The sequence below is a fragment of the Bos taurus genome, chromosome 5 (assembly GCF_002263795.3).
Source record: "Bos taurus isolate L1 Dominette 01449 registration number 42190680 breed Hereford chromosome 5, ARS-UCD2.0, whole genome shotgun sequence".
Classification (NCBI taxonomy): domain Eukaryota; kingdom Metazoa; phylum Chordata; class Mammalia; order Artiodactyla; family Bovidae; genus Bos; species Bos taurus.
The window spans coordinates 29760087-29777852 of record NC_037332.1 but is presented as its reverse complement, the minus strand read 5'-3'; the positions used below and the strand labels follow the sequence as shown (position 1 = coordinate 29777852).

General features: G+C 40.3%; 1 protein-coding gene across 5 annotated transcripts in view; it reads right to left on the bottom strand.

Annotated features, from left to right (window-relative positions):
- Nucleotides 1-11807: 11807 nt before the first annotated feature.
- CERS5 (ceramide synthase 5) overlaps nt 11808-17766 on the bottom strand; it is a 30079-nt gene continuing 24120 nt past the window's right edge. For 3 of the 5 annotated variants that reach the window (XM_010804989.3, XM_005206307.5, XM_059886506.1), the window contains exons 7-10: nt 16142-16270; nt 15932-16038; nt 14962-15118; nt 11808-12720 (exon numbers count right to left, since the gene is read on the bottom strand). In XM_010804989.3, coding sequence (XP_010803291.1) covers nt 12571-12720; nt 14962-15118; nt 15932-16038; nt 16142-16270 — 543 coding nt within the window. In that variant the 3' untranslated portion in view covers nt 11808-12570. Of the gene's footprint in view, nt 12721-14007; nt 14117-14961; nt 15119-15931; nt 16039-16141; nt 16271-17766 lie in introns of all 5 variants that reach the window. The other 2 variants (XM_024991865.2, NM_001102132.2) reach the window with 1 other exon arrangement.

Genomic DNA, 17766 nt, shown 5'->3' with positions numbered 1-17766 from the left:
CATCAAGTCTGTAGGATATAAACCCTACCTGAATTTCCAGCCTGTGGATCTTACCTCACTCAATCAGCTCAGGCTCTAGAAGCAAAGACAGAGTTCTTAAAGAAGGAATTCTGCATCAAGTCTGTAGGATATAAACCCCACTTGAGTTTCCAGCCTGTGGATCTTAGACTGTAACATCAACTTTCACCTGTATTTTCAGCCTGCTGGCCTGCTCTACAGATCTCAAGGATTACCAGTCCCTACAGTTGTATTAGCAATTCCTTGAAATAAATCTTACTCTCACTCTTATTCTCTCTAATGTATTAGTTTTGTTTCTCTGGAGAATTCTAATAGAGTACCAATATATAGTATGCCAATATTTATCTGTCCAGTCTTATTTCCTGCCTAGGTTCAGTCCTCTCCTACCTCATTTTCACTTGGAGTACCTACTGTCTTTTCAAATACAGCTTGTCAAAACCTAAATTCAAGCAATTGTTTGGTATTTACTACCCTGCACCTGAGGTCAGGGGCGGTGGCCGAGAGGAGCTAACCCGAGCCCGAGGTCAGGGGCGGTGGCTGAGAGGAGCAACCCCATGTCCAAGGTAAGAAGCAGCAGTTGCGCTTTGCTGGAGCAGCCTTGAAGAGATACCTCACGTCCAAGGTAGGAGAAACCCAAGTAAGATGGTAGGTATTGCGAGAGGGCATCAGAGGGCAGACACAGTGAAACCATAATCACAGAAAACTAGTAAATCTGATCACACGGATCACAGCCTTGTCTAACTCAATGAAACTAAGCCATGCCGTGTGGGGCCACCCAAGATGGGCGGGTCATGGTGGAGAGGTCTGACAGAATGTGGTCCACTGGAGAAGGGAATGGCAAACCACTTCAGTATTCTTGCCTTGAGAACCCCATGAACTTGCAGCCATGAAATTAAAAGATGCTTACTCCTTGGAAGGAAAGTTATGACCAAACTAGATAGCATATTAAAAAGCAGAGACATGACTTTGCCAACAAAGGTCCATCTAGTCAAGACTATGGTTTTTTCAGTGGTCATGTATGGATGTGAGAGTTGGACTGTGAAGAAAGCTGAGTGCCAAAGAATTGATGCTTTTGAACTGTGGTGTTGGAGAAGACTCTTGAGAGTCCCTTGGACTGCAAGGAGATCCAACCAGTCCATTCTGAAGGAGATCAGCCCTGGGATTTCTTTGGAAGGACTGATACTAAAGCTGAAACTCCACCTCATGTGAAGAGTTGACTCATTGGAAAAGACTCTGATGCTGGGAGGGATTGTGGGCAGGAGGAGAAGGAGACGACAGAGGATGAGATGGCTGGATGGCATTACTGGCTGGATGGCATTACCGACTCAATGGACATGAGTTTGAGTGAACGCCGGGAGCTGGTGATAGACAGGGAGGCCTGGCGTGCTGCAATTCATGGGGTGACAAAGAGTTGGATACAACTGAGTGACTGAACTGAACTAAACTGAGCATGAACTGTATGTATTTAATGAAAAAGAATAAAAAAAATAGACTTATGTGCTGTCAAATTAAGATGAAGGAATATAATTAAGTTCATTGGTTATTACACTAAGTATCAATGGACTGGATTCTCTCATTAAAAGACAAAATCTAATAGATTTGGGCTAAAAAGGCAAATCCAAAATATATATAGTTTCCAATACACATACTCACTAATACAGAGAAGTTGAAAATAGATGGGTAAGACGTATCAGACAAATGCAAACCAATGTAAAGCAATAGTGGTAATATTAAGAAAAGTTAAAAAACACTAAATGGAATAAATAGATCATTTGGTAATATAAAAAGACAAATTATGGAGAAGGGTGGTTATCATAAATTTGTCTGCAACTAAGAAACTAAAGGAAAAATTCTTAGGAATTTTTAGGAAAATTTCTTAGGAAAAATTCTTAGGAATACAGAGAGAACAGGATAAAAATACAATTATAGTGAGAGTCTGTATTATACTTTGTTCAGGACTGAACACCACTAGAGGAATAAAAACATTAGAAATGAATAATACAGACAACAAGCCTGATACACAAGTATGTGTATTTATAATAAATATAGAATAGATCATTTTCTGTATCTATAGAATACTTATAAACACTGATTATTTAACTACTCAAAAAATTTTAAAACAAACTTAAAAGTAGAAATTTTACAGATAGTATTCTCTGATCACATCCAATAAAATTATAAATAAATGATAACCTCAACTACTTGGAAATGAAATATTCCTGGGAAACCTTCAAATCAAAGGGAAAAAACAAAACTGAAGATTTTTACCTTCTTTAAAAGCAATAAAACAATATTTCATACAAAACTTCAGGATACAGCCCAAGGTCATGTCAGGAAACATGCCCTTAAATGCCTGTGCAAGGTAATGGGCTTTAAAAATAGAGACAAAAGCCACTGGCTACTGGGTCAAGGTCAGATTCCCCGTCATGACATTTAAGACCTCTTTTACACTCCCAAGCAACCAGCCCTTTCACAGCACTTTTAATATTTAAATAATACAAGGAAATCTTTTGTTAATGAATGGCAATACAAGTTTGTATACTCTTTTCCTATCAAAAAAAAATTTTAAGTGTCTATATCTTCTTACCTAGTTATTTCTGTGCTAGGACTCTAGCCACACAACTGTACGATATATTCATTCAAAGGTCTTATCTGCAGTATTATGTTAATAGTAAAGAAAAACTTAAATAAGTTCAGGAATTAGTTAACAGATAATGGTATACTCATAAAATGGAATGTTATCAGTCAAAACCAACAGAATATGTATGGTATGATCTCTCATTTTTGTTTTAAAAGAAACACATTTGTATACATTTGGTTATCTGATAAGTGGTCCCAGAAGACTATATACCAAACTGTTAATAATGATTAGGGTGAATGGAGAGGTCAGGTACTTAATTAGTTGCATTTTTTACAATGAACATATCTGATTTTTATAATAAAAATATTTTTTGAGTTATATGAAAGCTGAGGGAACTTAGAAATAACACTTATATACTTATTTCTCAGTTTTAACTGACTTGAACATATTGCCAGACTTGCTTCAACAGGTTTTTTGTTTTGAAAAAAGTGTTCATTTGTATCATATCTACTAGTTTTTAAGTTTCTTAAGGTACATGAATATATCCTCAATGTAACATATTTTCAAATATAGACAAATAATTGTCCCTCCGCCCCCTACCCAACACCCTTCCTATTTCCCTACTCAGAAATTACCTGTGTTAACAGTTTGGTATGTTCCTATTACCATTTTCAATGTGTTTACATGTACATAAAGAAATATATGTTGATTGAATTATCTTTTATCTGGTCTCTTCAACTATTCAGAGGCCAAAGCCTCAGGAGAGAAGGACTAATGGGCAGACCTTGGGACCCCACAGCTCTCCCCACTCTGTGTTAGGATCAGCTTTGGTAGCAGAGCCACAGCTTGTCCTGGGAACCCTACTGTAGGGAGAGAACAGCCATACTACTAGCAGCCACAAGGAATACATCCACACCTGTGCGAGCCACAATTCCTTACAATAAATTATTACTAGCAAAGAAAGTCATGTTATTGCTAGAAAGTTTCATATTGTTTCCCAAACATCTTTCACAGAAGCCAGTTGAGTGAAGGTTGATTCCTAATCTACTATAGGCCTAGGGCTTATGGCTAAACTCTTCCTGATGAGGCCTGCCTTACAAGAGACCTTACTGAGCTAAAAGGAAAAACAGAATTGTATGCTGATGGCTGGGGTGAAGGTGGTACAGATAACCTTACTATGTATAGACCTAAGCCAATTCATAGGCCCCCTTTTAAAAAAGCCATTTCCTTTACCTCTTTAAGGTCAGCACCTAAATCCTAGGATAACCCTTCTACAAGAGGAGTTTTAGAAAACTCCTCTTGCTACTTAAAACTTTGTGCCTCCCATGATCTACCAGCTAAAATTTAACTCTAGCCTGATGCCGGGAGCCGGCGAGAGACATTCCGCTCGTGACAAAGGTCATGAGGAAGGAGGCTCGGCATACGCAAAGGCGGGATCGAGCCTCGGGAGTCTCCCCGGATATTCTCGAGTATCTTCCCCCAAAAAACCAGAGTCTGCCTACTTTATTGCTTTGTGCTCTCACCTCTGACTTTACTGGGGGCTGTCCCCTACCACCATCTCGCTCTCTCTGTCAAAGAGTTAACTTACAGCTCCAATTAATAAAGTTCCTGGGCAATTAGGAGTGTTTAAATCCAAACCCCTCAGATGGCTCTCTAACTCGCCTGACAAGTTTACCCGGACTCCTGCAGCTATGCATACGATTGTTTACAGTCTCCCAGCCTCCAGAGGCACGGGAAGCTTAAGATATTCAAATAGCTTAGAGCCTCTCAGAGAGTTAGAAACTGTCAGAATAAGACTAGTAAAGGATTTCATTGATGAGTCAATGTTTGTTGCCAAGTTTTCACATCCCCTGAATTGTATCCTTGAATATGTATTAATTAATAGTTGGTATATAGAAAAAATTAGTGGCCTTGGTGTTAGTAACTTTAGACCCTTAAGGTAATAAATTCTTTCCTTTGTTGTAAACCCATTACACATCCGACCTATAGGAATGCAATTTTATCTTCGGAAGATGGTGCCAAACCTTAAAATAATTACTCTTAGAGAAAATAAGTCTTTGTTGATAAGTCCTTGTCAAGAGTCATAAAATGTTAATAGGCCTTCTGGCCAGAAGATGATGTAAATCACCTAAACCATTTGTATACGATAAATTTGCAGGAAAGAAACCCTGGTTTTTGATAAGAATCAAAGACTGCTGACTTTGCATCCCCTATTATCCTCTATGTGTAACTTAGGGTATATAAGCCCCTGTTGAAAATAAAGCTACGGGCCTTGCTCACCAATGCTTGGTCTCCCCATGTCATTCTTCCCTTTAACTTCCAGCTGAGTCTCCATCTGGAGCGCGGAACCCACCACGCTTACTAATTATGCCTGGGCTTCTAAGACCCACTCGAGAAGGTGTCTAGGGTGAGGCACCTTCCGCTATTCGAGAGGGCGCCTGCGGCCTACGTAAGTGGTGCAAACTTCTTGTCTTGAAGTTTTATTGATCTCCCCCGTAAACCAAACTACTCAGCCTCTTTTCTCCACTGAATTTTCCTACTGAGCTATCCTCATTCTATTATTCTTTATATCTCTAATTAGCATATAAATAGTCGCCTAGGCCGTCTCTCCTTCGAATACCCTGGATCAGCTGGGGCTGGTCCCCGGCAGCCTGATAGTCAAGGTTCTTCACAATCTGGTCCTAAGCCACCTTCTTATTCTCATCTCTTGCTACTTTGGTCCAACTCCAACAGATTATAGAGTTCCCTGAAAATGCCACATACTTGTTTTTACATTGGAAAAACTTTTAAAAATTATGAATTATTCCAAACTTATTGAAGACCACCAAAAATAAAATTTCATATGAAATGCATACTCTCCCTCCATAAAGATAGGCAGTATCCATCCTTGTATGTTTCTGTATGTATGTTTCTATATTTAGGGTATTTCTACAGAAATACCCTAAATATATTTTTGGGTTAAACAAGTAATGTAACTTTGCATCAGATGGGACATATATATATATATATATTTTTTTTTTTTGCAGCTTGCCTTTTCACTCAACATTATGCTTTTGATATTTATCCTTTGCAAAGGTTAATTTTACGTGTTGAGTTGGCCATAGAACACCCAGCCAGTTGGTTAGAGTATTCCTGGTGCATCTTGGAGGGTGTTTCTGGATGACATAGATATTTGAGTCTGTAGACTGAATAAAGCAACTGCCCTCCCCATTGTGGTTGGATCTTATCCAATCCATTGACAGCCTAAATAGAAAAGGTAAAGTAAGCTCATACAAGGCTTCCCTGGTGGCTCAGTGGTCAAGAATCTGCCTTCCAGTGCAGGAGACACAGGTTTGATCCCCAGTCCGGGAAGATCCACTGCGGAAGGAAATGGCAATTCACTCCCTATTCTTGCCTGGAGAATCCCATGGACAGAGGAGTTTGGCAGGCTACAGTCCATGGGGTCACAGAGTCAGACACAACTTAGCAACTGAACAACAACAAGCTCATACAACTGAACATAAAAAAACAACCCAATGGACAGAAGACCTGAATAGACATTTTTCCAAAGAAGATACACAGATGCCCAAAAGGCACATGATGCTCAACACTGCTAATCATCAGGGAAATGCAAATCAAAACTACAAAGAGATATTACCTCACACCTATCAGAATGGCTACTCTCAAAAAGACCACAAATAAATGCTGGCAAGGATGTGGAGAAAAGGGAACCCCAGCACACTGTTGGTGGGAATGTAAACTGGTGCAGCTACAGTATTGGAGGTTCCTCAATAAACTAAAAATTGAACTACCATATGATCCAGTGATTCCACTCTTCGGTATAAACCAGAGGAAAATGAAAACACTAATTTGAAAAGACAATATGCACCGCAATGTTCATAGCATTATTTGTAATAGGCAAGATATGGAAGCAATCAATGTGTCCATCAACAGATGAATAGATAAAGATGTATTATACACACATACACACAAAAAATGGACTACTACTCAGCCAAAGAGAAGAATGAAAATTTGCCATTTGCAACAGCACAGATGGACTTGGAGGGTATTATGCTTAGTGAAATAAGACAGATTCTATGTTATCACTTATATGTGGAATCTTTTAAAAATATATATATGTCAAACTATTATAAATCAATAACTTTAATTTTTTTAATTAAAAAATATTTGACTGACCAGGTCTTAGTTACAGCATGTGGGATCTTCGATCTTTAGTTGTGGCATATGGGATCTAGTTCCCTGACCAGGGATCAAACCCAGGTCCCCTGCATTGAGAGTGCCGAGTCTTGGCCACTGGATCACCAGGGCAGTCCCTTTAATTTTTCTTAAAAGGTAGAGTAAGAGGGCAGTCTTTCTACTTGACTGTCTTTGAGCTGGAACATTTGTCTTCCCCTGCCTATGGACTTGGACTGCAGCTTTCACCACCGGTTTTCCTAGTTTTCAGGCTTTTGGACTCAGATTGGAACTATACCATAAACTATAGCCTTCTTGGATCTCTAGCTTGCTGACTATAGATCCTGAGATTTCTCAGACTCCAAATCCACATGAAACAATTCCCTGTAACATATTTTAAAATTCATACATAAATATATATGTGTCCTACTGGTTTGGACTACACATCCATATTAACAGGAAAATTTAGCTCATGTTGTATAATATTCCAATTACATGAGTAGATTAATTTATTCCATTTCTCTAGTAGAAAGATCACTGATCTTTTTCCACTTTTCCCCCACTTATAAACAGCAATGCGATTAATTTCCTTGTTCTAGTTTCTACAAAAGATAGCTTTACTAGTTATTAAGTTGCTTTTCCAAAAGTTATGTCAATGTTACTCACACTGGCAACATTTCCTCATTCTGTTGGTGTAAAGTGGATTCTATTCATTTTACATATCATTGATTTATAGTAAGGTTGATCACCTTTTTATTGATTATCCATTGGCATATTCACTCTCTAGGAATTACCTATTCATATCCTTTGTTCCCTCCCCTCTCTCCTTTTCTTCCTATTGGGTTGTCCTTGTCATTTCTTTAATTATATACACTCTGGATACAAGTATGTGCTTGTATACTTATATGTGCTTATATGTGCTGCAGACTTGAGATAATCTTTTGGAACTTTTCTGTTTGGTGGGGGGTGTTGGTGGTAGTGTATTAGTAAGAACTCCAGCATTGTCTGCATTATTATGTACAGGTCTTCCCAAAACAGGCCCAGAGATAATTAATCTGAGATCAATTTTCCTTCAAGTTCTTACCTGGGGATGGGGTTGGGGGTTGTGATGTTTCCCAGACCACAAAGGAAGTATGCATTTAGGTTCTCAAATTCACATGAAGTATGGGCCCAGAATTTGAGAATATTCTCAAGAGCATCCTGACCTCACAAGCCCAAGCATTCAAACATCTTTGCTTTCTCCTTTTGCCAACTGCGTGTATTTTTCTTTGCTTTCTCCTTTTGCTGTGGCTTTAACTCGAGGTCTCAGTTCAGCTTCCTGCATGGGGCCACAGTCTTATCTCTTGTCAGCATTAAAACCCAAGTCTTTATTCCTTCAGTAACTGCATCAGGTGTTTTGGCTTCTGCTCTAGTTTTCAACTGCTTTGCATCTTTTGTGTCACTTTCTAGAAGCTCATTAAAGGGAAAAAAAGAAAAAAACCCACCTCATTTACCCACCATTTCTAGATGTTTGTCTCAAGTTATTTCATATCAACCAGAACTGATATCTTTCATATACTCCCATCTATCTTTCATATACTCCCATCTCTCCTAAACGTAATACCTTCCTATTCCTGTTTTCCTGGCAAAGTTCTACTCATCTTTAATGGTCCAGCTCCACTTTCAAGTTTTCTCCCACCTTGCCAAGAACAATTTAGAACAGTTGCTATCACATTGTATCTTTTTTTTTTTTTTCCTTTCCTTACTGGTGTCTGAGCTCTCTGAAAGTAGAAACCAGATCTTGTTCATCTTTGTGTCTCTAGCTTCTCTGCCACAGTGCCTATCATCAAGTAGGCACTTGATAAATATTTAATTGAAGTGAAATTATCTTCCTGCAGACATACTGGATCTAAAGTCTGAAGAACTTGGTTTAAAATAAGCATACTACCACCCACTAACTACACTCATGATTGTTTTTAGGACTGTGAAAGCTCATGATATGTAAGAGGCAATCTGTTGTGTTTTTTGAACAACTTCTGAGACTGTTTTGTCACTGTGGCAAATTGAATTTTTCAAAGGTGAATGCAACCGTTCTCCATGCTCTTTTTAAAAAAATTTTTGTCTGCACTGGGTCTTCATTTTTTGGCACGTGGGCTTTCTCTAGTTGTGGTGTGCAAGGGGCTGGAACATGAGCTCAGAGGAAGTGGGCTCAGTAGTTATGGCACTTGGGCTCTTTAATTGTGGCACATGGGCTTAGCTGACCCGCAGCATGTGGGATGTTAGGTCCCCAACCAGGGATTGAACCCACATTCCCTGTATTAGAAGATGCATTTTTAACCACTGGCCCACCAGGGAAGTCCTCTCCCATGCTCTTCTGCAGTGACTTCACCAATCCTTTACCAAGAGGTAGAATCTACCTCAGCACTCCCTGGTATCTAGGTGGTCCCTGTGACTGCTTCAATCAGTAGGATACAGTGGAAATAATGTGTGCCAGTTCCAGTCAACATTCTTTATTTTTGGCCACACTGCAAGGCTGTGGGATCTTAATTCCCCACCAGGGACTGAACCGGGGCCACCACAGTGAAAGCACCAAGTTCTAACCATTGAACTGCCAGAGAATTCCCTCAATCAACACTAACTGGCCTAGTGACGTCTGCTTCCTGCATTATGCTATGCAACCTTTTGAGCAAAGCTCAAGGCATGGACAAAGATATGTTTAGGTGTATTAGTTGACAGCCCCGACAGTTCCTAGGGAATGGCCAGCATTAACTTCTAGCCAGACTATTAATCATCTTTGACATCCAGCTCAGTTGAGTTTCTAAACTACTCCATTCCCAGCTGCCATCTCACTGTAACCATATGAGGTATTTCTAACTGGGCTCATTCATCCAATCAAACCATGAGAAATAAACTGTTGTTTTACACCATTATATTTTAGGTGGACATAGTGAAAGTCACTCAGTTGTGTCTGACTCTTTGTGACCCAACGGACTATACAGTCCATGGAATTCTCCAGGCCAGAATACTGGAGTGGGTAGCCTTTCCCTTCTCCAGGGAGGTCTTCCCAATCCAGGGATCAAACTCAGATTTCTCGCATTGCAGGTGGATTCTTTACCAGCCCCAAGAGAAGCCATAAGTGAAGCCCAAGAATACTGGAGTGGGTAGCCTATCCCTTCTCCAGCAGATCTTCCCGACCCAGGAATTGAACCAGGGTTTCCTGCACTGCAGGCGGATTGTTTACCAACTGAGCTATCAGGGAATACCAGGTATGTCTTCCCCATTTATAGCAGCTTCCCACTTAGGGTCAAGGTACAATTCAAACACTCATTTATAGAATGCAGATAATAATCCCTACTTTTACAAAGTGTTCTGAAGTTCGCTTTTTGATGTTGTGAGATCATCTTCAAAGCAGTTAAGCACTATACAAACGTGTTATCTTTTCAGTAAATAATAACGTTAAAACTTCATGTGGGATCTAGTTCCCTGACCAGGGATCGAACCCACACGCCCTATAGCGGAAATGTGGAGTTTAATGGCTGGACCTCCAGGGGTCTCTCAAATTCTTTTATATTCAACAGTGGAGAGGTAATGCCTTGCTTCTCTTATAAATATTCCTAGTTCTCAGGTAGGGATGATGTGTTTGCATCTAACCTGCTCTCAGGCATGAAACCTTCCAAGGCCATCTATAAATCTGGCCTCATGACAGTTCTGCCATCCCAGTTAACACTATTGTCTTCCAGTTCTGTATTCAAACCCTCTAGCACTCTCTCACTTCCCTCCAATTCCAACTCTGTGCTCAGAACAAGCCTTGTTCCTATAACCGACTCTAATCTCAATTCAGTCATCCAAAGTTAACTCTCATCAGTTTATGCCTCTGGCTAGATGTTTCTCCAACAACTATTCTTCCTTACATAAAGTCTTGAGAAGTGTTACAGTATAGTGATTAAGAATAGAGACTCTGAGTTTGATTCTTTACTGGGTGTTTGAATTTAGCAAAGCTAGCCTATTTTGCTGTATTTTAATCCTCTGTAAAGTGCTCAATACCATACCTGGTATGTAATAAAGAGCTATGTGTTAACTGTTATTATTTTAATTATACCACGTGTCAGATTAACTGGGCCAACTAATTCAATCGTATTTACAAAGCAATTGTTCCAACTTCAAAAGGCATACATATCTTGTCTGACTTTCCAAAGTATTTTCATATTTCACAATTACTATTCAACAATATGGTAAGTTGAGGAATTAAATGTAAGACCTTAGTCTTTTAGTCTTCCTGACTAGTTCTGACTAAATAACTACGTAAAATTTTTTAGAACTTAATTTGCCCTTGTGCTATATATATATAGTAAGTCTTTTTAAAATCCAGCCACTCAGTAAGGTAAATTTAGTAGGGTCAGTATCCCAGTAATGTCAATGAACATCAAATGAGTATCTGATTCTTAGAATAATAACCTACAATAACCTATTTCTTTCCATTTTTATCTGTCTCCTTAACAATGAAGCATTCCATATGTCTTAATGTACACAAGAACATCTGGAAATATTTTGATAATCTGAATATTCACTGAATGGAAAATATTCTAAGAGATAAATACTACTATTGGTAATTTTGCCTAAACCTCAACTACAGAAAAATCTAGATTAGGAAAATTGTTTCTCCATGGGCTAGAAGAGAAACCAGAATTAAAACAGAAAACACTGGTTTAGACTCACTTATCTCCATCTTAAGATATTAACTGGCAGTCTCTATACTCAATAAAATGGGACATACAGGAAATACTCAGGTATCTTAGCTCTTCAACCAGTCTTTGCTGCTTTGGCAATATACATGCTTTTATTTGCTCAGTATTTTTTCTTATGATCACTACACATGTTTATTTTTTGTTAAAATATAAAGCCTTAAAATGAAGGTGCTCTCTCTCTAGCATATATGCACAGAAAGGAAAAACTTGGGTGTCCAATGGCCTCTAGAATCAGACCTGAAAAAGTTATTAATCAGACTATGGATTCAGGGAACTGGGGATAGAGTCACTAAAGAGGTTGAGACAGCAGATGAGGGTTGAAGCACTTTTAATCACAGAAGAGTAAACAATAATATAAACCGTTAACAGCTCACCCAGTAGCTGTTGTCCTCCAGCCCTCAGATCACCCACTCCTCCCACCCGCCACCCCCACTTCCTGCGTACCATTGAATAAAGAGCAGGGTATCAGCAGCTGTCCCTGTCACTACCAGGTGGCAGGAAGGGGATCTAGCTAGGGGCCGCAGCAATCCTGGCCACCCATTTCATGGTTGTCTGTTTGCATACAACTTCATGGGAAATATTCCAGCTCCAAAGAAGAAACAGTGCAGAAACGTGGAGCTAAATTCAGCTGCTCCATTCAGATGGTCAGGGCTCAAGAGCCATGGGCAACCAGGGAGGGGACACTCTGGAAACAGCATAATTCAAGATGCAGCCAAATCTGGGACTGAGGTGGGTTCAGAGGAGACCAGGCAAGGCCTAATGGCCCTAGTCCAGAAATGTGCCCCAACCTAGGCAACAAGACTCACGCATATGCACAAATGCACATGCACAGGCGCGCACACACACACACGCACGTGCACACACAGAGCAAATAACATTACTGAAAGAACCTGGAGGCTATTAAATACGAAATGGCAGAGTTTTTTTTAAAAGTGAAAATATTTGCTTCTTGATTCTCCTCAGTGCCCTGCACACCCCCTAGACCCAGGAATGTAGATGTGGGGAGGCCCAAGAGGAGTAGGTTGCCAGTGGCCCTGCAAGTCCGTCTATGCTGAAGTCCCCATACCAACCACCTTACTCTTCAGCCCAGTAGCTGCCTCCCATGTGACCATTCACCCGATTGGCACCATTGCTGGAGCTGCGGCCACAGGGACCTTTTGTGCTGGTGGTTATATCTTCTTCCTCTGAGCTGCTCTCCACATCACTGCGATCATCCTTAGACACCTGGGAGGGATGGGGCCAAAGGTAGGAAAGGTAAGGACAGAACTCTTCTAGAATCATAAGACAGAGCCCACAGAGCCCATGTTTGGGCACGGTTTCCAATCTGGCCTACTTTCTGGTGGCACCTGACTCAAAATACTATCGGGACCATAGAGACTTATGAGTACCTGCCTGCTTTCTGTGTTTCTCTCTCATCATCCCTAATTCTGTTCTCAATGAAGTAAGTAGCCGTCTTGGTAGAGGAGTTTACCTTCCAGGACCAGCCTAAAAGAGCTAAAAACATTCACATACCCTTTCTCTTCTACCTCAAAAAGAGAAAAGGCCAGCACAACAATACAGGGCTGTCGTCATCACTTCCACTGTAGTTTTGGTGATCTAGAGTTTTGCTATATCCCCAAAGTTGATCCACAATTGGGTCTTTTTAGGTGTTCTACTCTTCCTGGGCCCAAATATTAACATCCAATGCACTTGTTTCTTCAATGTTTTCCTTTTTGTCCTAACAGGATTACCTCTCTAGTATCCTGAAGATACACAACATGGTAAAAAGAAAAGCAGACTGGCAGTCAGCAAGACAAGAATCCCAGTCCCAATCATGCTATTCCCTATGAATCTTCACCTTTCAAACTCAGCTTTTTATTCTGTATTTTCAAATGAAGGATTTGGATTAAAGCAGTGTTTTCTGATCTAAACTATCCTGCATACCAAGCAAAGTATTTCAAATTTTCTACCATGGACCATAAAAGTAAAAAGGAAAGACACCCAGTGAGACCTATGTCAGGCTTTTGCCCTCCAGAACTGAAGGATAATAAACGTGTGCTTTTTTTTTTTCTAAGTAAATAACAGAAGGAGGTGATAAGGAAACAATACAACAATTGCTGTTACCAGAGGGTGGGGTACTTGCTTTGGGTTAGCTCTAAGATTCTATGGCTTATTATAGATATTGACCTCTGAACCTCGTGAACTCTGATCACGAGTTGATTATCTGATCGTCAGGAAATTTCCACCAGAGGGCAGTGTGTTAGATTTGAGCTAAAGGGAAGCTCAAAAAGGAGGGATGCAGGCGGGATAGAAGGGAAAAACAGAAATGGAAAAAAAAAAAAGCAGACTCTACTCTTGCCTCAATTTAGGAAAAAGAATCTGGCAACTTGAGCTCCATTCAGCAATGCCCCACAAGGTCAGGAGAGAAGGCATGCTCCATACAATGCAGGGAAACAGAAAGGAAAGCAGGAAGGAAGAGAAACATTCAGATAGACATGCTTCACTGAACACTAGAAGCACAGATACACTTACATGCAAGAGATGAAACTGTCCAGCTCCCACCAGGCATAGAAAAAAGGAAGGAGGTGAGAAAAGAGTGGAGAGTACAGAGTCTGGGTCTAATCCTTCCTGGATAGGTCACCTGGTCAGGGAAGAAAAGCAAGGGAAAAGAGAGATGTCCAATAGCTACACCAAGATGCACAGGCACACTAAGCAAGTTCTGAAACCAATTAAAGCCATAAGGAACAGTGTCACAAGAGATCATATATTCCTGGGAAACATTCCATCCCTTTGTCCTAGAGTCTGTATCCACTACCAGAGCCCCTCCCCTTGGGATTGTATGTTACTGAAGGCTGAATCCCTCAGGCTAATCACAGTTTGACTGACTGCTTCAGAATTTGCAAAATTCAGTTATGAGTTTTATCACAGAATGATGTCTTTCTTTGTGCTTTTGGGCTCTTGAAGTAAAGTGGGTATTTGAAGCCCTAAAAACCTATCTCACTTAAGACCCTGCCTCATGCAACAGTAAGTGAGGCTGGTACTTAATTCCTTACATAAACTGTATCTTGAACACCACAGTGTGGCCATCTTGGGGTGGCTTGTGAATTACCATACCACTTCTAGGCAATCTAACATCTTGCCTTCTATACAGTTTATATCTTGGAACTCTGCATATGATTTCCTTACATCTTGGAGCTCTGCATATGATTTCCTTTGAAAAAAGGCTTCCATGCTAAAAATAAAAATATGAAATCCATGATGTAGGTAGGTAAGGGGTAGGTTGAAATGGTCTCCAAAACCTAATCCTGTTTATTATTTAACAAAAGTCATTCCTATGGGACAGGAAGAAGGCAGATCCTGCTTCTGACATCTAAGTCATGTCTTAGATGGCTAAACATTCATACTTAAAGAAAAGATGAAAACCTTAGAGCTCTAGGCTTTTTGCTTGGTAATACCCCAAAGAAAGAAGCCATCTTTCACCCTTACCTTTCCTCGGATCAAGGCTTTGAAAGCAATTCGTGCAATTAGGTAGGACCAGATGACATGCAGAACCTGTAGGACCAGGAGAAGGCCATTGAAAAGCCACCAGGAGCGATAGGGCCCGATTATCTCCCAACTCTCAAAGAGGGTCGTGTTCAGGATCCTATAAGAGGAAGTTCAATGGTCAGATTCTAGAGTCAAAGCCAGACACATAAGGATGAAGTTGAATTTCCTGGAAAGCAGAACCTTGTGTTTTCACACCATACCTTCTATCAGTTGAAGTTCCAGGGATATTCATGCACAGTGAGAAGACAGTAAAGAAAGGGGCCCATGGAGTTTTCTATCTTTAGGAATAATGGAAGATATAGAATTCTTAGCAGCTGACAGAGTAAGTCAGATTACTAATCACTTCAAATAAGTCATATTACTAATCCAAATATGCAGAGTATCACCAATTTGGGACAACAGTTTTAACAATAACCCTAGGAATAATTCAGATTCTCATGCACATACAGGACAGCTGATGGCCAATTCCCTCAGACTAAGGAAAATCTCCAACCCACAGAGTCAATGACTTGTAATATAGTCGTGAGTGTAGAAGTGAGAGTGGTGTGGGAGTGGGAGTGGTCAGGGTGGGAGACAGTATAGAGCAGGAAAATAAGCAAAAGCCTGAGAAGTCCACAATCAGTGCAAAAGAAGGCAGAGGAGTTACTTAGGCATAAAATGAGGACTATTCCTCAGAGATGAATCAGGAGAGCCATAGCTAAGTGAGTTGGATGCTCTCGGTCTACATCATACTGTATTAGAAATACTGTACAGGGGAAATGAGGTCCTTCAAGAATCCATAAAAGGTCAGGTTAGGTCAAGCAAAAAGCAGAGCAATATTTAGGGTTAGGGAATCTTGATGTCTGTTCCCTAAACTGGTGACCAGTTTATTGTTACATATTTACCACAGCTCCACAGCCCTAACACTTACCAGAATGGATAGATTCCTAGGCGAGTCACCACAAAAACAGCACTGAAGATCACAAAAAGGGTGTCACAGAGACGCTGGTACTTGGCATAATTGGCTAGCTTGGCTGCCTGGAGAAAGAAAGATAAGAATTGAATTGGGGAGAAAGCCAGTTCTCAGATAGGAAGAAAAGTAAAGAGGACTAGTGAGGAAAGAGTCATTGAGGGGTCTTACCTCCAGCAAGAAGTCTGAGACATCATGTAGACACAAGACCAGCGTTCCCACTCGAACCATGTTGTTGATGTAGGAGAAGGTAATAAGCCCAATGGTGGCCAGGTGATGCAAAAACATGATCAGGAAGTCCTAGGAAGGAATGCAAATAGCAGACGCAGGTAAAGGCAAGGCCGCAGAACTGCTATGCAACTCAGTGCCCTGTACTGTTCTCAGAGGGCCTCATCCCACCCCTTCTGAGTTTCATTTTGTTTCAATTCTCCCCTAGGGAGCTGCCTAACATTTCACCCAAAACTATCTACATCAGTGACTGACCCATAATCTACACTCAATCTATAGCTCAAAACACAGAAAAGAGCAATTTTCTTTGGTAGCTGCAGAACATGTAGACTTCAGATGCTTAGCTGATACCTGGAGATAATTTCCCAGGTGGTAGTCAGGCATATAAGCCTTATACCTCTAGATTCCTTGAGTATCTAAGACTCTTCTGCATTGATGAAGGGAATTTCAACCAAAGGGACCTAAGAGAAAGGGGAGGTTTGTGGAGAGGAGAAGCTATTCCAAAACATTTCAGAGAAATGCTAAATAGTCCATCTTACTACAAGCACTTCCTGCTCTCAGATTTAAAGCTCTAATTTCCTCTTGGGTTCAAATAACAAGGTTAGACCCTGAGAAATCTCTAAATACCTGAGTTATTACATATATCTAATAAATACTTCTCAGCCCAGTGAAGGATAGAGGGTGGGAGGAGGCAGGTAAATTGCATCAGAGAAGCAAGGATATAAAGTCTATGCTCTCCATATGGATGGATACAATCACACGTTCTAGCTCTTGAGTTGGGGATGAGTTCACAAGTACACATTCTAGAAAGTTTTAAAACCTACATACATACTATAAACCTTTTTATATATGTCATACATTAAAATGAAATTTTAATAAGGAGACCTATGTCTTCATAGGAGGGTGTGTAACTGTCCTGAGTAACTAAAAGAGGGTGAGAGGCATTTAAATTATATATCATGCTTCTAGGTTACACAACAACTAATATGCCAGATTAATGTCAATCCATTCCCACAAGTGCTAACCCTGATTTTCCTTACCAAAGATAACCATGAGTTAGTGACAGATTAGGGTTAGAGCTGCTGGAATTGCATTATGTCAGGTGGATGCCAATAAAAGGTGAAGATTCTGCCCTTTCTGTATACTTACAAAAAACTTAAGTCATTTGCAACTTTGCCATTCTGTAGGCAAGTCAACTCACTTCTCTGAATCTGTTTCCTAAACAACAGCAAGAAAAGGGTAAACTAAAACATCTAAAACCCCTTCCAACCACATTCTTTTAAGTAAGTGGGGTCACCAAGAACAGAGAACAGAGAGGGAACAAGGGTCACTAATGGCAAAAGTTTTTCTGGAATCGAAGCTTTTCCTGGATCAGGCCTTGCTATCCCTAAGTTTAGACTAGTTTCTTGAGCTTTATATGTGTAAGAACCTTGGAGAAAAACAAAGAAAAGGGTATGCTTCTTAGCTGGTTAACTGTTTTCATCCTGGGCTGCCCTGAATGACTCAAATATACTTCACTAGTCAGGGCTCACTTCTGAGAACATTACAAAGAGCTAAAAGTCACACTG